General features: G+C 34.9%; 1 protein-coding gene and 2 long non-coding RNA genes across 9 annotated transcripts in view; 2 read left to right on the forward strand and 1 right to left on the reverse strand.

Moving 5' to 3' along the window:
* LOC124446609 (regulator of nonsense transcripts 3A-like) overlaps positions 1-12,065 on the reverse strand; it is a 32,425-nt gene extending 20,360 nt beyond the window's left edge. The window contains exons 1-6 of one of the 6 annotated variants that reach the window (XM_046997445.1): positions 11,511-11,956; positions 10,078-10,146; positions 5,769-6,292; positions 3,990-4,328; positions 2,584-3,537; positions 1,127-1,248 (exon numbers count right to left, since the gene is read on the reverse strand). In XM_046997445.1, coding sequence (XP_046853401.1) covers positions 1,127-1,248; positions 2,584-2,664 — 203 coding nt within the window. In that variant the 5' untranslated portion in view covers positions 2,665-3,537; positions 3,990-4,328; positions 5,769-6,292; positions 10,078-10,146; positions 11,511-11,956. Of the gene's footprint in view, positions 1-1,126; positions 1,249-2,583; positions 3,538-3,989; positions 4,329-5,768; positions 6,293-10,077; positions 10,147-11,510 lie in introns of all 6 variants that reach the window. The other 5 variants (XM_046997447.1, XM_046997446.1, XM_046997444.1 and 2 more) reach the window with 5 other exon arrangements.
* On the forward strand, positions 324-16,373 carry LOC124446615. The gene is made up of 3 exons (XR_006948497.1): positions 324-335; positions 7,164-7,169; positions 16,117-16,373. It is a non-coding gene; the product is annotated as an uncharacterized LOC124446615 (long non-coding RNA).
* LOC124446613 lies at positions 12,076-15,488 on the forward strand. Of its 2 annotated transcripts, XR_006948494.1 has the most exons (3): positions 12,076-12,291; positions 12,393-14,336; positions 14,813-15,488. It is a non-coding gene; the product is annotated as an uncharacterized LOC124446613 (long non-coding RNA). The 2 variants fall into 2 exon arrangements; XR_006948493.1 differs by lacking the exon at positions 12,076-12,291 and having other exon boundaries at positions 12,342-14,336.
* Positions 16,374-24,355: the final 7,982 nt, after the last annotated feature.

Here is a 24,355-nt window from a genome sequence, read left to right on the forward strand (position 1 = left end):
TCAGTTGTGATGTGTTCCCTGATTCAGGTGGACAAGTGACGAGAAGTTTCGCCATTGTATCAGGAATTACATCTCGCACAATCGAATTGGTGTATCACCTAAGATTTAATAGAATCGGGGGTAGGATCTTTGAAATTTGAATGAAAAGTAATTTTTGATTTTGAAGGAAGTGAAAATTAGTCGAATGTTAAAGTCAGTGCAGAAGCGTTTGATGATGTTTGTAAGTCTGCGTTGTGTGTGTCGTGAATGATGTCCGATGTACGGTAGTTTAAAGCAGAGTTTTTATGGACTGTTCGTTGTTGTTGGTCGTGTCTGTTGTATCGTATGTTTTAGTTGTTGCTTTGCAGTTAGTATTAGTTTTGTCACATCGTTTGACAGTTTGGTGAAATGTAGTGGGAAAGAGTTGCGTAATAAAATAAATGTTGTTCTAAAGAAAGGTCTTGTTGAAATACATCGTCGGTGTTAATTTTGTATGCTCTATCTTTACGTGTTCGTATTAATCCAGTCTTGTAAGAAAGTGGTGCGAAACTGAAGTAGTTTGTCAATAATCCTGTGTAGGTTGGTTTATGATACGTCGACGTGGTACATGTGTCATGTGATCCTGTTAATAAAATGTCTAGAAAAGGTAGTTTGTTTTGAAAAACTACTGAAAAATCTAATTTGGCTTTTGTGAAAAATGGATGAGAAAATGTACAAAACCTTCCTCATAACTTAGATCATTCATGCAACAGAATGTTTCTTTAAAAATAGAAAAAGTTCGTGCACGAGCAGATTGGGATCTAAGAAGCCAAAATAAAAATTTTGTGTTCAATTTTAACTTCATTTTCAAACCAGTGTAGACATTGTTACTGGGACATTTGCAAATCAAGATTTTTGAAAAACTAAACCAAGGGCCAATCAAATGTTAAGTTTACATTGTATATACCATTTTACAATGTATATGGTCAACTGTGGGACCCTGGGCCTTTTACTATTGAAAATACAAGCATGCAAACTTTATGCTTTTTTTTGCTCTGTTAAGGTTGATCATATAACATCTACGCATTAAATAAAGTAGATAAAATAATTCTAGTTCATATGTATGTCACATACGTATGAATATCAGTTATATTCTAAAAACACATACCTTAGATCACTACCACAAAACTTGAAGTAATCATGCTCAGGTGGCCCTTCTGGGAAGATATCATTCAGAGTTTGAAGGAAAAGGTTTTGGTCAAGATTTGGTGGCAGTCTACGGATCACAACCTGCAAGTTGAAAATTAATGAATCATGTAATTTGTTTAGGAAACATTGGAACAAGGTTGTGAGGTGCAGCCTCTGGTGCTATAACATATATTCATTGATAAAATACAAGCAATAAAACATGGTCAGTGATTGGTCGATAGCCATGTTTGCATTAGCCAGTGCAAACCGATCTGAGCTCAACCAATCAAATCAATCAATCAATCAACGAGAATTTGCAAATCAATCAATCAATCAACAAGAATTTGCAAATCAATCAATCAAACAACGAGAATTTGCAAATCAATAAATCAATCAACGAGAATTTGCAAATCAATCACTCAATCAACAAGAATTTGCAAATCAATCAATCAATCAACGAGAATTTGCAAATCAATCATGAATAAATTTTAAAAGAAGAATTACAATGTTTGTTTTATATTTGTCTGTTTCGCATTGTTGTTATTTTAGAAAAAAAAAGATGTCTTTTGTGTTTGCACTGGTTTATGCAAACCTCAGAGACATTTGTTAGAACTCTTAAGCAGATGCAATCATTGACCTTAGATCTCAGGCTTTCACTGATCTGCCATCGAGTTCTCCAAAAGATCTCCTCTGTTTGCATTAGCTTGTGCAAATGCAGTAAACATCTTTTACTTCTTAATGACCATTTTGAAATTAAATGTGCACAAAGTGTGTGAATAATATTATCATGGTACAAATTAGATAAATGAGCTGTCACTTTCACTCAGGAAACAAAGTTATGTGATCGAAAAATTAAGTTACCTTTTATATGGGAAATTGTCATCGTGTGAAGTCATGGCAAAAGTGGGATGTCAAACTTTTTCTTAACAAATATACTTCTCAACTGTATCTCCAGGTAGAGCTACAGGTCACACAAAACTATTCATTACATACTTTGATAAAAAAAGACCCAATGCCAACAAAATCAATTCAATTTTATTCTTCCTATGCATAAAAGAAAGTTGGCAATGATGCCATGTCTAGTTATAACTTCAGAGTTTAATATGCAAGTAATCTCATAATACCAGGTTGGTTGTTGGCCGGCATAGATGAAAGATTAAGGTATGTATAACGCATATTTACTCATGAACTCCTTCAGAGATGGACTTCTTTTCATAACAGATTTATGTTGTTCTCAAAAGAGACAGTGCAAAAGAGACGACTGTCAATTGTCAAACAACTGTATGAGCAACAGTGAAATCTTACATAATTGTCAAACAAAAATTTGCTGACAGCATTGATCACAGGAAATTCCTTTAGTCGAAACTGTAATATATCTTTTTATCGATTGATGATAAAAGATTTAAACCTACAAACCAAACATGAATGAAGACCTACCTTCGTGAGCACTTCGTCATTTAGTTGAGGTTTGGAATTACTTTTAGGCTTCGCACCATCCCCGTCCTCATTCTTAACCATGTTTTTAAGGTTACCAAATAACAACTAGCAAAACACCGTATGCAGGATAGCAAAAAAAACCCACCAAAAACAAAAGAAAACTTGTAAAATGTAGGGTAAAACGGACGTAAATACAAAATACAAAATTCAATGGCAGTGAGATCGGAAGACTAAATTCCATCAGCGAGAAGAGCACTGTTTATATTTAACTTAAACTTATCAAATATTTTAATATGAATTATTTACCTGTTGTATTTTTGTTTATCTGAGACTAAAAACTAATGAAAATACATTTCAATATCAGTACCCTAAGCTTCGTTACCTATTCGACTGTTGTGGAAGCAATAATGATACTTACCCTTACGTAATACTTTGTTTAAATTCAAGTAGTTTAAATAGACGTTGAACAATAAAAATAATCGTATAGTAATCTGGGACATCTCTATTTGTCTGTGTAAGTCAAAATGGTATATTGCTACATCACGAAACGTAACAAACCCAAAAACTCGTTATAACAGCGAGGACGAGAAGGAAAAAAAGCCTCGTTTCAGGTAAAATAATGCCATACAATATTAACAAACCTTTTATTACACTCGCTTTTCTGTATTTACTGAGAAATACCTCTGTCGGACTCGGTCTGTTCAAAAAACTTCGATCCGATATTTTTCCGTAAAAACGTTGCACTCGGTTAATAAGGGCTTACAAATTAAAGATCAATCTAGGCAATTTATTAAATTTACAAGAACTGAATGTGGGCAGTATTTCAATGTTTAAGAAGAAATCCTCCGTCAACTGGCTAAGGCACTTTGACCATGATCAAACAATTGCTTTTGAAGCAATCATCGACAGAATACATAAGAATTCGAATCCAAAATTATGCATGGTCGACGCGGTCTACAAAATGAAAAAATTAAATAAAAGTAAGTCGGCGATACTTAATTTAGCATTGAGATATATCTGAAATGCCTAAACTCTTCTAAGCCGGCTTGGAAAAAAATTCATACTCAAGCGAAACTATCTCAAATTATTACGACGAATACAACGAAACTCAGAAACAAAGATGTTCCACAAAAAATGTAATGTAAAAATGCAGATATAATCGTTCAATTAAAGTACTATATAGTTTTTGGGATGAGCATCAGATGCGATGACTCATCAACCCTATAGGCTTAAAGGCGAGGGACAGGCGGCTGATCCCGTACGCGTGTTTGGTCTTAACCAAGATCATTCTCAGCAGAAAAATATTTTCCAAATACTAGTCAAAAATGCAGTAGTCAAAAGATTTAGCAAACAAAAACTCTGAATAACTTCAACCAAGACTATCGGCCAATATCGGGAATGCTTACATCAGTGGTTGTTATGGAGACAGTGGTCGTTATGGAGTTAGTGGTTGTTGCAATTTTCCTGGTTGGTTTTGTGCTGTACGCCGTATTAACTGCTTGTGTCGTACCCATTGTTGTCATTGATTCTATACTACTATTTATGCTAGAACTTATATCGTCCACGATATTTAGGCTGATCGAGTTACTTGGTTGCATCACCCAAAAGACCTCCTTGGACTGAGCAAGTGTTGCGTAAAACGTCACATTCCGCGTCCTGTCCATGCGTGGCGGTGGTTGCCAAAAGAAAACTAGATTTTTCTTACTAGAACTGCTCGTGTGCGTAATGCTCGACCGTGGATCAAACTAAAAATAAGGATTCAATCATGATGATTTACAATTTTAAGGACCTGTTCATATTAGACAGGCCAGCCCGTTTAAGCCGGGCAACGTAGCTTTGCCGATATCTCGCCTCATATATTATTTTACGTTGTTTTTGAAATTGCGTTCATATGAAGAGCGGCCAGCCCGGCTTGGCGAGATCCCGCTTAAAGGAAGCCTGTATTCGCCACAAGAATGGGAAAACAAATTGGCCCGGCAAACTAGCTAGCCCGGCTTAAGCGGGCTGGCCCGTCTCATATGAACAGGTCCTTAAAATTGTACAATAGGCAATAAAGGATAAATTACATGTTTATAAATGTAGATCGTCCAGGTTGGTATAGTTCTGAGAAGGAATGTTTTTGTTGTTGTTGACTGACGTTTCGACAACCTTAGCGGTAGTCATCTTCAGAGTTAAAAGAAGATCATTTTTGACTCCGAAGATGACTACCGCTAAGGTTGTCGAAACGTCAGTCAACAACAACAAAAACAGTCCTTCTCAGGACTATACCAACCTGGACGATCTACATTTACAAACATGTAACGATACTCCCGGGTTCAAACCATTTACTTTAAAGGATAAATTGCAAAACGCACAATGGGCAATAATAAATAAAACGCAAAGAAATTCATAACTATACGAAAATTTTTGAAAAAGGCTTTTGAAAAACTTTGCTTTCGTTTTTACCTGACAAAGAGCTGTTTTATTTGACATGTTTAAAATGTTAAAATATTTTCTCTTGGCCGTTCAGTTTTAGCTGCATGGGTAAAGCACTATACTTAATTTTGCAGCAAATTTCTGTCCAAACTTACAGTGTCATAGTTATTTCAACGATTCTTGTATCTATGGAAGGCATGGAGAATTTGGTTTGTCAATAGAAAATAAAACCATACATCATGTTCAACATCACATACAATGCAGTAGGTTGTTTAAATCATATAATTTTTGATATTTGGCTCAAGTTTTGTAATTGTTAAAATTTCCGCTTTCTTGCGGGGGTGAGAAGCTTTGCAATGTGAAAACCAATATGCTAAGCACTCATAAAAAATCATTATAGAATTGTATCCAAAATATATTTTCTTCATATATAATAACCCAAGTCGAATCATGCCCCTAATGTGTTAGAAATCTATCTTTTTGTCATATATTGTGTAAATACTCGATAGCCATCTACTTATATGATTACATAGGGTTTATTATTGTTCCGAAGGACATTGATGAACCATGCGCTGTATGAAAATGGTAAATCGAATGAAATTAGAAAAACCCTTAGTAGTGGATATGTTTATATTACTACATTTAATATGAAAACAAAACTAAACTCTATGCCAACGAAAACTCCAAATCAAATGGTTAGTTATCGATGAGTATAGTACTATAATTAAAGAGTAGAAGCTATCATTATAAAAATTAATAGAGCAAAACACCTGATCCGCTGAGCAATCTTGATGCTGAGCAACTGATTGATTGATATTTACAAAGCTCCCAATCGCACTATCATTGATCTTAACTCTGGCTTGAAGTAAAAATCCTTGAAATTCCGAGCCACCAACTGAAACTTTAAACATTTTAAGACCATTATCCCATGCTGCGTTGAGTGTGTATGGACTAGGAATTGTTTCACCTTCCACTGGTGATCCAAATTGGAAATGTCTCGGCGTCATGGTTTGGCAACTTCGGAATGGAGCACCATTAGAAGAACTCAAATTGTGTTTCACAGATGTTAAAAGTAACAGCATTGTTAACGCGTACATTGTTTCTAAAGCTTGATATTCTTTGAAAGACACAAAAATGATGCTGAATGGCAATACACGTGCTAACTTTCACTCACTTATATTGCTAGGTGCAGTTATTCCATGTAGTAAACCATTTGAAAGTCAAGCACTAATTTGAAATGTTGATTTTGAACGATTAACTTTGATTGGCCAATCATCGATAGCTGTAATCCTTTCTAATAAACAATTTTTTCGTCAAACGATGCATGTTTGCAAACACAGACAATGCTCGTTATAATTCTTTGTAATATAAACATTACAAACTTCTAATGAGTACAGTTCTTGCCTGGACGTTTTGTCAAGAGGCTTCCTCATAAATGTTATACAGGCTGCTAAATGATCCTGCTACTCCATAAAGCTTCATATGGCTAATTGAAAATTATATTTGCTTCATTTACCATGGGTTCAACCAAAGGAAATGAAAATATACTCCATGTACGGACGCCTTTTGCAAAATAAAGTCAACTTATGATATATCATTTTACAGGCTATGCTTATTGAAGTAGCAAATTGCACAGAATACGATATTGTCAATTTATATACTAAAGTTTTCAAATTGGTAAAGTTAAAATCATCAAAGCACTTCTTGTGCGAAATTCGAACTGCAAATGCTTTTCCCATATTGGAAATATTCGGTGAATCAATTGAAATTTTCAAGTGTGAACTATTTATGTCGGCGGCAACCACAAACCTTAATCTCAATTAGGTAAAGTCTGATTTCAATAATTCGCAGCAATTATTATGACAAAAAACTTTTCGAACTGAGGTTTCATACGCTTCAAGGCTATCAGAACAAAAGAAACGTAAAGGCTGAAAATGAAAACGAAATATTAAGTGAAGTTTTAATTACAAAAGGTCGGGCTTAATACTTTTGTATTACAAAATCACAGTTTTCGCGTTTTTATTTCGTTTACTAAATTCTGATTAAGGCAAAATTTTTATGACATGTAGCGGAAAACCGGTAGAGAGTTTTAACCCTGAAGCTCTGTTTTTTTGGCTTTGTAACGACTGAAAAATAAGATGGCAAGTTGTATTGAAATTTGAAAGTTGAAGGTGACGATGACAATTTCAGCTGTGCGAGGCATTTTTAGAAGATAAATACTTAAATTACAAATTTACAACAAAGTAAGAACAAAGGTACTCATATCTTCAACATATTCATCGATATTGAAGTTGTTCACATAGGAATTGGTTGAAAACTTTGCTTTGCTCAATGACAACAGAGGTACTTTAATTCGCATATTTTGATGATGTACATCTCGTAGAGTTTGATGATGCCGTTTTCAACTTACTATTGTTCATTAAAATGTCTTTCTGATTTTTTTTCTATGTCGATTTGTTTTGTTTCTTCACTGATATAATAAAGACGTAATTTGAAATTATTATGATATTAGCGATGTGAATAACAAAATGTTGTTGAATAAGTAAATTTGTAGCAATCTTCCATGAACGTCATTGCAGATGAAATTTTGGTAGCAGTAGTAGGATTCTGTAATATTTCTACATTTTTTAAGAAGCAGAAGCATCATATAATCTCCAGTTTGTTTCAAAACAAAGCAGGTCGACCTTGTACCATTTCAATTTTCTGCCATTATAAAGCCAAGAAGACCAACTTTTTGGGATTAAATATCTTTGGCAGTTGTTCTGTCCCGTTCACAAAGATTTTGCTCGAATCAAAAGTTTATAGAACGAATAAAAACGCAAAAACTGTGATTTTGTAATACAAAAGTATAGTAAAGTGGACCAATACCCCCCACGAAGGCCATAATCAGATGAGCCAACTTACGGCTTCAATTATCTTACTATATTTTATACATGGATGGATGCGTTATCCAGTGTAATATACATATCAGTGGGTTTAATATTTGCATCTTCAAAAGAATTAGTCAAGTGTTTCCACTTGTAAATATCAGTAAAGGAGGTGTATCACAAATGCGCTATCTTAAACTGGTCTGAAATTTCATGGTGAATTAGGAAATATTATGTGAATTAAGTTGAATTTTGTACTTATCAATAAGCTGTTAACGTTATGATATTTAATAAGCTGTTACATGCATATGCAATTATCACGCTGGTTTTACGATCATTCTTTTAAAAATATTTCATCAAATTCAAGAACGATATGAATATGATAGGAACATTAGTTTGTCTACAAGTATCGCCAGCAACATAATGAAATGAAATATTACCAGGGCTTGTAAGTTGCAATGCATAGCTAAGCTTTATAGAGAATATTAAAAAACAAAACAAAGTCCACGAAAATAGTTGAAATATAATAATTGGATTTGTCAGCTAACTAATAATTCAGTGGTGGATCGAACATCAAGAAATGAAATTACAACAGCCCAATCCTAAATTTAAATGTATCTATGACAATGCTGTTAATGATGATCTTCAGAAACTAAAATCATACAAATAATGTTGCTTTGAGATATTTCGAAGTTTAATATATAGATATGATATTTTATTTTGACAAGTGCTAAATCCTGGACTAAGATCTAACTAACAAAAGACTGAACAGCAAATGAAAGACGACTAGAGCTTCAAAAAGAACAACAAATGGGGAGCAATTAAGGAGCCCGAATGCAGGATTAAAACAAAAACAAATTTTATATACTTGAAATGCAACTCTTCTACAGAAATTTCCTTAATAAGCTGTTGTGCATTTGATTTTTTTTTTACTTTTATAATTTTGATTCGTCGCGTAAGGGGCCATTGGCATAGGAAGATCGAGAGTTGGCACGAGGCACTTATTTATCAATGCATGATATGCAGTGTTAAACTTCTTTGAAATTCATTGTGTTCAACGAATTATAACATGCATATATGAACACGAACCCCTCCATTAATCGATCACTCTACGCCCATATAAGGAGACTATAAATGCCAGAAGTGTCTCGTTGACAACTCGAAAATCTTCAAATTAGTTGTTTTGCAATCACAGCTCCTGCGATGATCACTCACGAGTTTCGATATCTTGATCTCTCTCGACGTAAAGGAGCAACTGTGCATTTCAACCTCGCGTCTGGTCTGACATTACAGGAGTAAAATCACGCTTCTATTATCAAAGGGATCATGAACACAACACTTATAAGTCTGAAACCAAAAGTTTGCAGACTAGACGATCTCGAGCTCTTTGTTAAGTATGACGATGCCATTTCCTTTATCAGGTTTAGTGATGAAGATTGTTCTGTCGTTTTTTAAATTATTTAAAATGTTCAAGTCTTCCTGTGAGTATAGGAAAGGTGGTGGGCTGTAACTTCGGAAACCTGAGTGGGCAATATCTCTCAATTTGCATTTGATCGAGTCTGGAAAAAATCCATTACAGAATCATTAACAGAATCATCCGGATTTTTTCTAGACTCGATCAAATGCAAATTGAAAGATATTGCCCACTCAATTTTCCGAAGTTACAGCCCACCACCTTTCCTATACTCACAGGAAGACTTGAACATTTTAAATAATTTAAAAAACGACAGAACTATCCTCGCCACTAAACCTGACAAAGGAAATGGCATCGTAATACTTAACAAAGTCGACTAAATAAAGAAAATGGACACACTCTTATCTGACACTACAAAGTTTCATCCTCTTGATGGAGATCCAGTAAAAGTAACTTTACAACGAGAAAATCAAGTGAAGTCTTCATTAAAAAAGTTGAAAGATGCTAAATCTATCGGCCAAGAAACCTACAAAGAACTTTACCCTACAGGTTCACGAATAGGTATATTGTATGGTCTTCCTAAAATACATAAATGTAACATCCCTCTCAGACCCATTCTTTCTTCCATTAATCACTATTCGTATAAACTAGTAAAGTTTTTTATCCCACTCCTAAAACCCTTCACTATAAGCAACCTCATCATCAAAGACTCTTTCTCCTTTGTTGAAGAAATACTAAATGGCGATATCAACTCCAGTAATGCTAGTTTTGATGTAGTATCCCTATTTACTGACATACCTGTTGACGAAACCATCCGCATAATATCCAATAGCATTTTTAACAACCACCAGTACTTCAACGGACTCACTGCAACAGAATTTGAAAAACTACTCTCTCTAGCTGTTAAGAATTGTCACTTTATCTTTAACGGGTAAATGTACCAGCAAATTGATGGTGTGGCTATGGGCAGTCAATTGGGCCCTCTCTTTGCTGATATATTTATGTCCTTTCACGAACAATCCGAGCTGCATCAATGTCCTTCTTCATTCAAACCACTACTTTACCGACGCTACGTTGACCATTGTTTTTTACTTTTTCATTCCACCAGATTTTCGGAGCACTTGGGAATATCTCCCCTTACAGGCAACTAAGTTTCCCACCCTGCGTTATCGAGCATTTTTGCTCACATTAACGCAACTGGACACCCCCCCAACTTAGACGACTTTAAAATAATCTCCTCTTCTAACGGTTCCTATGAACTCTTCATTCATGAGAGCCTTCTAATCAATAAATAAAAGCCTTCACTCAACGTGCAAGGAAGTTCCATTCCACTTATCTCTTTTGATTTCCCTTTATTTTACTTCCTAACTTCCTTATCTTATAATCCATTTGACACGGCCTCCTTTAGTAGTAATTTAACCCCTTTTTTAAATATAATATCTTCTCTTAACATCCTATTAATTAATTGTCTGAAGATGTCTTGAGTAAAGACGAAACGTCATAATAAACTCAATTTTACAATTTTTGGTCTATTTCTATGGCTCTAATTAAAACTTTATGTTGGGCAGTAATTTTTATTACACAAAATATACAAGTTCTACCGAAACGACTTTTTCAAAAATTATTATATTGTGATTGTGCTTTCATCAAGTTAATGAACTAATAATTATCAACTCCAATTTTATTTTCAGTACATCGTACGATCAAGCACGCAGTTTCTATCTACCACCTTGCCTCTCCCTTATGGGAAACGCACATGGGACTTCATTGAAATCTTACAAGTTTTCTAGCCTTTAAAAGATATCAGGATGTGTGTGGACTAAATGATTTAACAGAAGTTTGCATCACGAGGTTTGTAGAGAGGTTGGAAATAAAACGAATGATCAGACTGAATTCGACCTACCGTCGACAAAATCGAAATTTGGCCGAGAAGAAAACAGACGTCAAAGAGATTTGCTATCTGACCGCACCTCATACATCTTTTGAAATCATTTTCCGTTCATTTCTACTCATACCAGTTTACTTTTCACTGTCCACATGATATCCTCAATAAATAAAGATTCAGAAGCAATATAGCATGTCACTGAACCATGCATGGCTATTGGTGTGTAATAAACGGTGTCTTTTAAACAGAAAACGACAATTTAAGACATCAAAACGATTGTGCTTCACTTTTACACTTTCGTTTTTAGTATGAATGATAGCCATAATACAAACAAAATTTTGTTTACCTTACTCGCCTGGCAATTTTGATATTTGACGTCTTCCTGTAAATCGACGAATCTACCGACGGCTCGACCATCTTTTCTGTGTCTGGCTTGAAGCAAAAAGCCTTGCAGTTCTGGCCCATCAATGGAAACCATGAACATATTCTTACTCTTAATCAAAGTTACGTTAAGAATGTACGGATTGCTTGCAGGACTTTGTCTTCGCTCAGGGAACCCGATGCTGGAAATGTGGCCTGGCAGCATTCTTTTACAACTCTTGGGCGGTGCGCCATTCCCATAACTTGAAATATACTTCACTGACATAAAAAGTACAAGCAGCGATAATTTGAACATTGTTGTGGTTGTATGACAGACGGTAATAATTTTTTGACCGTGAGGAACTGTAACCAAATATTTATAAGCTGCATGAATACAATCAAGCGGAAATGCTACGTCTATTGTGATCATATTTGTGATGAATATTTTGTTGTGTTATTAGGGTGTGTGATGAGATCGTCGGAATTTGAGTCAACCACATCCGCCACTATGATGTCACAGCAAGACCAGGCTTGAGAATGTATTCAAACTTATCACGGCGTCATCATCTTTTGTATGGGAGTTTAACATACGTGCTCTTTGAGTCTTTGCTGGTTTCTTTCGTTTGAGGGTGAGGTTTTCAGGACATAAATTTAAAAGATAGCGGTAAATGGTCTATTACACACAAATGGTAGAAGAGAGTTTCAAATAAAGCATGGGTAAAAACGCAAAATGAAAATGAAAGAACAAAGACAAACATACACGAGTGGTTAGATAATATATTCCTTGTACTTCCTCCTCCAAACCTGTAATGTGACATTGTCGCCTAATTTAAAGTATGACAATGAATCTGATTTTATTTTGCAATAGAGATGTTGGGGAAAACCACAAAAAACCTTTCATATATATTGGAAAAGAAGCTGTAAACTAAAGGCTAATTTATACTTCGTGCGACAAGTGTCGCGCGCCATGTCGCATAAGGAATATGACGTCATATCACCAAAACGGAAGTACCATTTGACGTAATTTCACCGTATTGTCGCACACGTGCGCCTCGCAAAAAGTTGTAACGTCGCAGACATTTTGTCGGATTGTCGCGCAAGATAATTGGCTATCTAATAACACGTGGTTAGTCACTTGTGGTTTGTCTCAGCATATGTTTATCACAAATATGAAAAAATATTAAATCATGGATGGATTCGAAGAAAGATTAGCGGAAGAAGTTAGGAAATACCCTCATATATAAGACTCGTCTAGAAGGGATTATAAAGACCTACAAAATACTACGAATTCATGAAAGGAAATCGCCGAAAAGCTCGAAACAAATGATGCTGTTTGCAGACAAAAATGGAAGAAAATACGGGACCGATTTACGAAAGCCAAAAAGCGTTTGAAATCGAAGAGTGGTAATCCTGGCGGAAAAATTATACCTGCTATTGTCATTAGCCTGTCGTGGTTGTCTAGCATTTTAGCAGAAATGAATTCATTTGATTCACAAAAAATATTAACAGTGCTGCCAATGCATTACTTGATGTAAATGTCAAAATAATTTTAAATTTGTATGCAGATTTCGCGCGGTTGTCGCATGGGTTGTCGCGTTTACTATAAATGCTTTATTTGACAGTCGGATGGCGCGTGCCCATAGATTGCACAAGCCAGAGTGTCGCGCGACACATGTCGTAAGAAGTATAAATTGGCCTTAATTCTCGTAGCCTGTTGTAGTCACGAAAAGCAACCGCTCTACTACACGGACTGTCACGTTCATGAACAACATAGATAGGTGGAGCTGCATTGAGCGTAGACCACATGCAGTTCAAACACGTTTGAATATAATTGATGATTTGATTTAACGGCAAACCTCAAGATTTCTAGAACAAAAATAAGTTTGTCCCACCGTTGTCAAGACTTTGGAGATTGGAACCGAAGCTCGAAGGAAACGAGGTTAAAATTAAGGCGAAAAGTAAACGAACAAAAATCAACGTTATCATGTCATTTATACGTTCATTCAAAGCGATTTTCTCGGAAAATTCCGAGCTCAAAGTTCGATGTGGTATACTAGCATCTATCATACTTATTTGTGTAGCTTAAGTCACAGCCTCACAGGTGCAATTTTGTTTGAAAAAAGACAGAAAAGTTGCAAAAACTCTTGTATTGCAACGCATTTTCTATAGCTTATTATACCTTATATGGTCAACACTAAATACAATAAAATAAAATAAACAATATAATGAAAAAATATAAAGAAGTCTTTTGTGCTTCAACATATTTTTTGACAGCGAATGAAGACATAAAATAAGTAAAGGAGAGAAAAAAAACAGGCTGTATGGGCGAAATTTCTGTATGTTGGCACCAACGTGATCGGAAGAGTTTAATTAACAAAATTGACTTTGTCTCTCTAAGATTCAAATTTTCTTCAAAAATTCCACCATGTACTAGAACTTTCTTCTCAAACTATTTCTACAGGATATACATACAATACAAACTTATATCAGTGGAAGGAAACAAAACATACGTTTATCGGCGAGCCCATTTCTGTGAGCTTCGATTGTTCGTTGCAGACAAAGCGACGACTTTTGATTTTTAATTTTGGCAAAGCACAAAATTGAAAACATTTTTTATGAATAATCAATTCTTAAATGCATGATATTCAAGGCAAAGAAACCAAGGAGTTGCTCACAAAATAGAAAACTATTCACAACACACAGTTATCTATCTTTAGCAACATCCAGTGAAATGTTTTGTCTCTAGTAAAGACTCTATAGACTACTACGTTAAGGAAATTAAAAAAGGAAACCAAAGGGCTTGGTGGGAAAGGTAAATTGACAGACAGTATGATAATTTATTGATAAATAAACTGCAATATTATTTGAGCAATGTTAATTTAAAGGCATTGGAAAGTGATGTTTTTGCAAGTTTATTACGCTATGTATCAAATGACGAGAAACCATTAGATGGAAAAAGATAATGGTAGAGAAAGTCAGCGACTGCGAGGGTTCAAACCGGGCAAAGCTAACCAAACAAACACCTACAAACATGGCGAAATTTTGCCATTAGTAAGATAGAGACTTTGTCGTGGTGAAAAAATGCAAAAATTATCATTTTAGAACTATATTAGGTTATTTTGGCCATCCACAATGGCAATTGCTTTTCTTAAAACAATTTTTAGGTTTCTCGTTGAAAGTTTCCTTGAAACAAAGCCTATACTTACACAAGACGTACATTGATAAAGAACTTTGGAACACTTCAACAAAGGAAGCAAGGCAACAGTTTAAGAGTTTTTTATTTTTCAGGTTTGATTGAAGCAGATCTAAGACGTGTGAATAAAGCAAATAACAAGTATAAGAACAGAACAGAAACACAAAAAATAGAAGAAAATTTCATAGGGGGATAGAACATACCTAGAGCGCAAAATAAGCAAAAGTAAAAAAAATCCTATGATCTAGTAGCATTTTATCTTTATGACAGTTAACAAACTTTAAAGTTGAACTTTTTGGAATAAGCCTTCATTCTTGAAGAGCTTCTCTGTTGGACTTTAAGAGAATGTTGTCACATTCGTAGCTATATTTTCCACCACATTTGAGTAGTTATCGATAGTGCGAAGGAAGGTGAGAGTTTCCCAAGTTTATTAAAGCTTGATAAATAAGAAAGTTGCTTAAATTTTGTTATTGCTAGTATAATTATAAAATACTTCTATACAGCCAGCGCACCAATTTAAAACTGCTATATAAGTTCAACGTCTGGGTAAAGATGTACTACAAGTATTTCCTTTATTGTATATTATTATATGGCAAGAGTTACTTCCTGCTAATTGGCGGGCTTTGATTGGCTCAGAAACCTTTTTGCCGGTCCATTACTTTCCCGTAATCGACCACGGGCCAAAGCGCGTAATTTTAAAATCAAATGCAAACAAACTTTGTGAAGCAAACAGCATAACGCATAATACAAAATAAACGAAACGAAAAACCATTTACGAATGTGATTCGAAGGAAGAACACTTGGAAAACAGTTTAACCATCCAGACGATACAATTTGAAACGATTTATTTTTTAAGGACGAAAACTAGAAAAGTGAAAGCCAACCGGTAAAATACAGCAAGGACGAGAAAGAAAGCAAGCTTCGTTTCAGGTCAAATAATGCCATATAATAAACCTTTTGATAGCCTCGCTTTCTCGGTCTTTACTGAGAGATATAGGACCTCTTGTCTTTTTGTACAAACCTCGCCCTACGGGCTCGGTCTGTACAGAAAGACCTCGGTCCGTTATTTCTCCGTAAAGACCTCGAGCTCGGTTGTTAAGGACTTATTATTGTTCACTATGGGAGCATTTTCGGCTGTGATTGGTCAACTACCTGCAGATAATTCTCGATATCTGCAGGTTATGACGTCATATCTACAGATAATAGATTCTACAAATATGGCCGCCATTAAAAGCCGGTTTTGAAAACAAATCAAACAGCAATTATGTTTGTCACTGTTTCTAAAAATGAGGTGAAAGCTTTTAAAAGAAAAGGACGCGGAAAACACTAAAAAGCAGCGAAGCTGGCTTTGAACACATTTACAACATATTTAAACGAGACGAACTTGAATATATATAAGTATTGAATCGTTTCCATTCGCCAAAATCATTTAACTCTTGGCTGAATCCCAGCTACCCGGGCTCATGTATTCAGCCCGTAAAACGTAAGTTAACAACCTAAATTGCATCCACTTTGTGTGAAACTTCGTAGATATACCCGAAATTGGAGATTCTGTAATCATTTGTCACAGCCACTTGTGGAAAAATGACAAAGTTTTTGCAACACAACCCACAAAATTAAAAAATTGTCTCTTATTCCACAAAAAATTTGGCAACGTAGCTATTACACAATACGAAACGGGTCTACAGAGCACACGAGTAGTTTAATATTGTAGAAAAGAAATGGTCAAAACGCCGACGAGAAACAACTATGTCTTTGTCTCATTTTTTATATTGTTCATCAACAAGAACAAGGTTATACGTTCACTGTCAAGTTATACAGTTTTCACATGTCAAAATGAAATTAACCAATTAGCGCCTACTACAAGGCAAGCCGTCCATGTGCGGGAATTTCAAAGGCAAATTGCCGTAAACCAGCTAAATTTAATCAAGCAATAAGCATTGTGAAATTCAAAGCTTAAAACTCGTTCTTATTTTCCATTCACCTGATTAAATGTTAATGAAATCGTGGACAAATTAATCGGGAGACCTTTGCTAGAAGAATTTACATTTTTGCCAAGCAATACTACACAATCGTGTTAATATTTTATTCTTCTAATCAAATTAGAATCACATGCAGTCTGCACAAGAAATTAAAATGTTTATTCAACGATAGAATTGACAAGAATATTGTCGGTTGTTCAAAAAAGGATGACGTGTATGTCTAATAAAGATGCGTTTGCGTTCGCTTCCTTGACATAAACATTTCAAAATTTCAAATTAATAAAATGAAGGCATAAAAGCATCAACATTTCATTTTGTTCGTATAGAACAACACTGTTTCTCACGAATTATAAATTATTGACATGCAAAGAGCAAAAGAAAAAGTTGGGGAAGACAGACTGGAACTTTGTGTTCAAGGTGATAATGAGCAAATGAAGACGCGGGAAATGAAGATTGTTTATTTTGTATTGACGTTACAGCGCATGTATAATTCAATCATCTTCGGCAATCCCTATTAACTTTTTTTTACATATATTCAAGCTCAAGGAGCGTGGCAGCGTTAAGAAAACTATTTTTATACGATTCATCACAATGCTGAAACGGAAGAAGCAATCTAATCAGTAATCACCTCTCAACTTCTCGACAAAGTTTACTTAAAACATCAATTCATTTATCAAATGTGAATAGATGTGGATAATTATTTTTGAATTTTTGAATGCTTCAATGACTTTGCTTGATGAAAAATTTAAACATAATCAATTTGCCGTAATACACAGTCAAACGGACCACCCTGCACTGTGTCCAAACTCCAACGCCATGTCATGTAACGAATATATGGCCCATAAAAGCTTTATCCATAATTTATTTGGGTGGCATTGCTACATGAATGAAGGAATACAAACATGAATTTTTAGCTTCAGCAAATACTTTTCTCGACTGAAATTTCCAAAACCATCACTACTGAAGCATACGACTGTCTTTTACGAAATAAAGTTGTACGACAGAAATTGACGTTTTAATACGTAATGATGTATATACAAACTCATACATGTACACTAAATTTTCTCACTGCAAAGTTGAGTATCTCAAATCATACATATTTCTGTATGTAACAACGTCAACAAATTTCACGTTGTGTCATATTAACATCCTAACAGTTACAAATGGATTCAAAAATATCATACATGCAAACATAAAATGTGTTTTCGTGTGCTTGTGATTTAAACACAATTATTATGAAAACGTTTTCAGAATAGAAGTACACTTCGATAATGAACTATAATGTTTGGCTCATTGAGTAAAAAAGCTCTTGAGTACATGTAGCTACGTCTGCTGTTGTTACGTTGCACTGGTTTTTTGCACTGTTGCTTTTTGTAAGCAATCAAGAATTTTTGTGATTGCGTAATGTATTGACTCGATGTAATATATGATGCCTTACTGTGAGCAAATAATTCAGTTATGGAAAAACTGGCTGCTTACTGTTAACATAATTTGCTTTCTGCTGAGGATAATCAGAAATAACATGTGGGGTGCTATTTGCTGCTGACTGGGAACATAATTTGCTTTATTAATATTGCTGGTTTTCTTGGACCATCCATTAATAACCTGCAAAATGTTATTCGCTGCTGAATGAAAACGTAAATGATTTCAAACTATTAATTTTCTTCATGTTTTAACAGAATTTGACTGTATGGACCAACCGCGTATTGATAACCTATAGATGACTGTCAACGTAATTTTATATGTGCATTGTTTATGTAGAAGGACTAACAATCAATAACCTGTAGAATGCTATTTGCTGCTGACTGAGCGCATAATTTGCTTTATTTAAACAGTGTTTGTTTACATGGATCAACCATGGATCAATAACGTATAATGTTGTTCACTGATTACTGTCAACTTAATTTATTTATGACTGTCTACATAGACCTAGACCATCAATAACTCCATTGACTGCTCACTGCTCTTGTTGGACCAGTTATCAATGCCTCACTGGAGCGTCATTAACATTAATATGTTATTTATGAGCATATATGCAATAAGATGACATGGATTACTTAATAGATTGCTTGATTTAGGGACATTATATACAACTTTGATTAGAGTAGATGTTATATTGTAGCGAGAGACTTGCCGAGCGGAAATCGAATTCGTGTGATAAAAATTAATGCCCAACATAAGAGTAGATGTTAAACTATCAATAGTCGACAAGTACGGCTGCTGCAATCCCAATGTACATGCACTTAAACTGATCTTGAAAGAACGTTTAATTAATTCACATGTTGATATGAAAACCACAGCTCCGTTGGTGGAGTATCTGTGACTAGGTTTTAACCATATAGTAGCTGCAGTCATTTAAAAAAGTGTTTGATCAATAAATTTTTGATTAATACCTTCAAATACATTTGTTAATCGACTTCTTATGAGATAATGTGCCTGGTTGAAAATTTTAACAAAAAACATTACAACCAGTGTTTTTTCCGTGCACAATAAAGCTATATCATGCACGTTCAAAAGCATGCTACAGCAATTATTTACATAAATAAAATTCTGCACGTATCCATCAAGGCTTCACAATAATTTTAAACGCACGCAATGAACACATGTCTACACAGTTTGATTCGCCCTGATAAGCAAACAAGATGCCAACATTAATGATTCAATTCACTCAATTATTTGAAGATCCACATTGCGTATAATTGATTTAATTAGTATTTTCAAAAGCATGAATATCGTGAGATCACACTATACCAAACTATCACTCCTACTGAGCAAGTGCATGATGTAATCACACAAAGGCAACAAATGCTAACTTGTGTAGCATTTTTTATTTGAAGAAAACCTGCAATTTATGAAAAAATTATCATTCAAAGCAACAACAACCCTTAACTTCAGTTTGAGGACGAATTATTTGTGTGGAAAAGAAACATTTATAGATCAGCAGCCAAAAATTCTAGTTCGATACAAATCCCACATCATAATCTACTAATTTTTATGGATTGTAGCTGTGTACAATTAATGTGAACATTATTCTTGTGACATCGATTTCCATTGATAGTTCTGGATACAAACACAGCCACAGAATAACTGTGGCTACCAGTGAAGTAAGAAAAAAAAATGCTGAATATGGTTTTGCCAAAACATCGTGTATTTATAGTACGGAGAGGTCTTTGACTTTGAGAAACCTAAAGATCTCGTGTCGGTGCCAATTGAACGACGTGTGATAACATTTGACACATGCTAGGTGAACATGCATCAAAAAAATTTCCGCAGTGTGTGAAGACAAAATTTCTGTTGGCAATTTCTGTTCACAAAAAACAATAGCCACCTATCGGTTGAATTCAATACATTTCTCGTTAGTATCGCAGTTTGCGATCACAATTCACAAGCCGTGCTCAATTATTTGAAAATAATGTTATTCAAAGACTTATGAAAACATAACAACTACGTAATTATAGGGATCATTATTAGGGTATCAGTAGTGATTTACCTGCTGATTTAATCAAAATCTCAACCCAATTAAAAATTCGAACACAATTGTATCAAAGCGTGCACGCATATCAGCTATTCTTATATGACGTTTCTTCTTGCAGACTTACAGATTTGTGTCACATTCTCTTAAATGAAGCAAAGTTGAGAGCGTTGCAGCAGTTGACTTTGATGGAGTTTGAACAAACGATAGATAACATATACATGAAAAAATGCTGTTAAATTAGTTGTATACATCAATGTGCATCAAGAAAAGGGCTTATGTTTTTAACAAAATCACTACTAGGTATGAGTTCAAATACTTAGCAGCTGTTTTCCAACAAGTGTTTTTCCAAATTTTAATGGAATTTTGCCGCTAAATGATTAAGGTTAATAAATAGTGTCAGTTAGGTCAGTTTTCTTGCACGTAACTAGTGTAAGTCAGAGTTCTGACAATATTGCTGCTTTGGGGAGAAATATTGCAATCTATGCATAAATAGGTCCAATTGAGTACAAAATACTTAAAAATGTCTTCTTAAGAAAATACAAAAAGAGGGGAGAGTACGACGTTTCTCTTTAGATACAGTGATATAGGTGTAGAATTTGATATACATGATCTGACGAGAATCTCAAAAAGAGGGGAGAGTACGACGTTTCTCTTTAGATACAGTGATATAGGTGTAGAATTTGATATACATGATCTTTTTTACTGCAACTATACTGTTTTGTTAACGCACTTATAAACAATTGCTGCACGAGCAGCAGGCATCTCCGTTTTCGAAAATCGTAGAAAAAGAGCTCTCAAGTGAAGCAAATCAAATGGCATTCTAACTCAGGTTTGCACAGCTATATGCAGTGGGTGTTTTAATTGAACGAGTTCTTTCGTAACAGGTTTATCACTGGAATTTCCCGCCACAGCATGTGAATAATCCCCCACCCCTAATCCTCGACATGTAGCTATAGTTCCTACAGATTTCTTTCCGCTGTTCATTAAGAAAAATCTAGTTAAATTTAAAAGGCAGCTCCTCCCTAGATAAATTACTATATGTGCCAAATGAACGAATCCAATCCAGTCTTTCAAAGCCTAAATGATTGCAATTGCCCTGTTTTGATACGATGATCCGGACAATCTTTAGACTGCATTGCATTTACACGATGACGACTATCAACGCATGTTGCTGAATAAAGAGAGCAACTAATAGCAAATACTACTGATGCTGATTTTGAAATTGGGTATTTTAGAATACAAAAGACAATACCTTCTTTTTCAAAGCACGAGTGACCTCGTTCTTCACAAGGCAGTTAGAAAATTATCTCAAGTCTAAATAGTGCTGTGTACCATTGTCTGGGATTCTTTCATTTGGAGTCTATAACAACACTTCGTGGGGAGAACTTTCATTTCGCATAGTGTTTGTCGTGTTTTTATCACTTTATTATACAATAATCAGATTTATTATATTAATACAAACATAAAAAGCTATGTTACGTTGAAGAAATTGAATATCTGACGCATTTTATATCCTTACTGCTAAATATTTTATTCTTCACGAAATAAATGACGCAATAAGAATTTATGCCACTTGTTGTTAATGGCTTTCCATACGCCGATGATGTCAGTAAATGAAGACTGTTGGATTTTCATCCCCAATCTCCACTCTCCAAGATCAACGTGCTGTTTTGGTAATCCCTTCCCACACATGATTGACAAGTCCTTTTCTGCATCCGGAAACAAATTACTCGGCCAAAATGTTATTCTTGGATGGCGATTTTAATGCTTCAAACATCGACTGGAAAACTCATCAATTACCTTGTAAATGTGTCGACATCGGAAAATGTTGGAAATATTTCGGACTAGCATAATCGTCGTCAAATGGTAATGGATCCAGCTCCACAGTGCCCGAAATTTGTTCGAATATTTTTTGTAATCTAGCTGATTCAAACTACGTCAGCAAAATCATCCATGGCATCAGTAATCATAACATATATTGTGACGGAAAAATCAATGTTAAATTCATCTATTTTTTTCACAAAATACAATTTGGCATATCCAATTTCAAAGAAGAGAATCACAAATCAAAATGCTGAGCTAGTAAACGATTTTTTAATTTTTTATACGATGAAAAATATTAATATATATACATCCCACACACATACAAGATATAAAAAAACATTGCATCGTCGCGGTTCCAAGGTCGCTACACAGTCATATGCATTAGATTTCTGAAATGGATTTGCTGACTGGTGGGATGAAATTTTTGAGGCTCATGCTTCATATGTCACTGATTTCGTAAATTGTGCATTCAAAAACTTCAATATCATGCATTCCGTGAAAATTTATTTCAAATTCTGATAATTTTTGTCTCATTAACTTTTGACTTTCGAGTCATTCCTTAGAGGACAGAAACAAATGATTGTTTGGAGACAAAAAACACCAAACCAATATTTTTAACGGGGAGGGAGCCTAACATAATATAAAATAACATATATAAAACATATAACATATAACATATAACATATAACATATAACATATAACATATAACATAATATGTAACATGTTAAGCATACACCATTGTGGATGAAATAGTAAACAATGTGCATTACAACTACTCATTGATTAAAGAGACTGCACATTGCAGACAAAAAAGAACCTATGAGGAAAAACAATCCACAGCGTAAAGTTATGGAAAACTAGACACGTTAACTTGTCTGTTTTTATACCGCAAAAAAATACACTGTTATGTTAAGCCGATAATTGCTTACATATATGTGCATAGCTATGCAGGAAGAAAACATGTTAAAGAGTTAAGGAGGCAAAAGTATGATTGTTGGAAAAGGAAGAAAAATACACGAACAAAATTTTGTAAAAATTTCAATTTCAAAAGTTTGGGAATGAATCTTTACGTAGACAAGTTTTTCGACTCCATGTTGTCTTTCGTATTTACGTATTTGTCAAATTAGTAGCGGCTGCGTGGCTTTGATTACAGGTCATCAAAGCAGATGAAAGCTCCATGAAATTACAATTAACGTTATCTTCTAAACAGATTGCTCGAATATCGACCTTGCCAGATTTCCATTTCGTACAATTTTGCAACGCGATATATGCAGACAAGGCGTACTGAAACGTTTAACTCTTGAGTATTGCCCTCAAAATACTGTTCAAATCGACTTTGAACTTTATCAAATGGCGCTTTTTCCAACTGACACAATAAGGTAGTTATGGAAGCCCACACAGAAGTTAATAGTAAGTTGGGCAAATGTAGCTCAAATAGAACAAAATTAATTCTTGTGTACCTAATGCACATGTGAACAAACGCGCTTATAATAGGTGGTAAACCGGTGCAATCATCTATCTAATCTTACATCACTCTTGCATCACCAACAATCCATTTAAACTTTAGAAATTAAGCACTTGCATGCAGCGCCGTAGAAAATCTTATTTGATAACATTTCAAATGCAATAGAACGAAATGCGATTTTGGCATCAGAAAGGAGTGAACTGAGAACAAAGGTTTTTAAGCGCTATAGGTACAATGCCTCCAAAAATTTTGACTCGATATCATGTGCACAGGTGACTCGAGTCGGGCAGGCTCTCAACACTAAAAAATTCCTAACAAAAATTGTCAGCGATATGTCTATGAATTAGTCATAAATACGGCTTATATGTAATGTACGAAGAACATTCCATTTTAGCAGGATTGCTCGCAGTGCCGAGTGTAAGTTACCAAGAATGAGAAAGCATTTACAGAAGGTGTAGAACGATTCCCAATTAAATCGATCAACAATACCGCACTGTTTCTGATGCATTACTGTAACGTAAAACTTGACGTGTGAGCAAAGATTGGCAAAGCTTAGAAGCGTGAAAAAGCTCCAGAGCACGAATGAAAAATGAAAACTCGAATCCCAATAATGTGAAATGACGAATAATGAAGGACGATATGGCATTCTTCAAGAATATGAAACGTTTGCCTTATATCTCGTTCATCACTCGTAATGCGCCAGTGCAACTGTGCTGCGTGGGTCACTTTCGTACACAATATAAGTTTATCGATTTTAAAATTTGTATAAAAGCGACGGTAAACAAAGCAAGTCTCTCGTCAAAGGTCGACTTTAGTTCCGGCAGATGTCGCAAGCATTCCAGTCTAATTAATTTGCTCGGTTCACCAGGATGGTGAAGGGAAGATGCGAAA

This window comes from Xenia sp. Carnegie-2017, unplaced genomic scaffold (genome assembly GCF_021976095.1).
Source record: "Xenia sp. Carnegie-2017 unplaced genomic scaffold, XeniaSp_v1 HiC_scaffold_22, whole genome shotgun sequence".
Classification (NCBI taxonomy): domain Eukaryota; kingdom Metazoa; phylum Cnidaria; class Anthozoa; order Malacalcyonacea; family Xeniidae; genus Xenia; species Xenia sp. Carnegie-2017.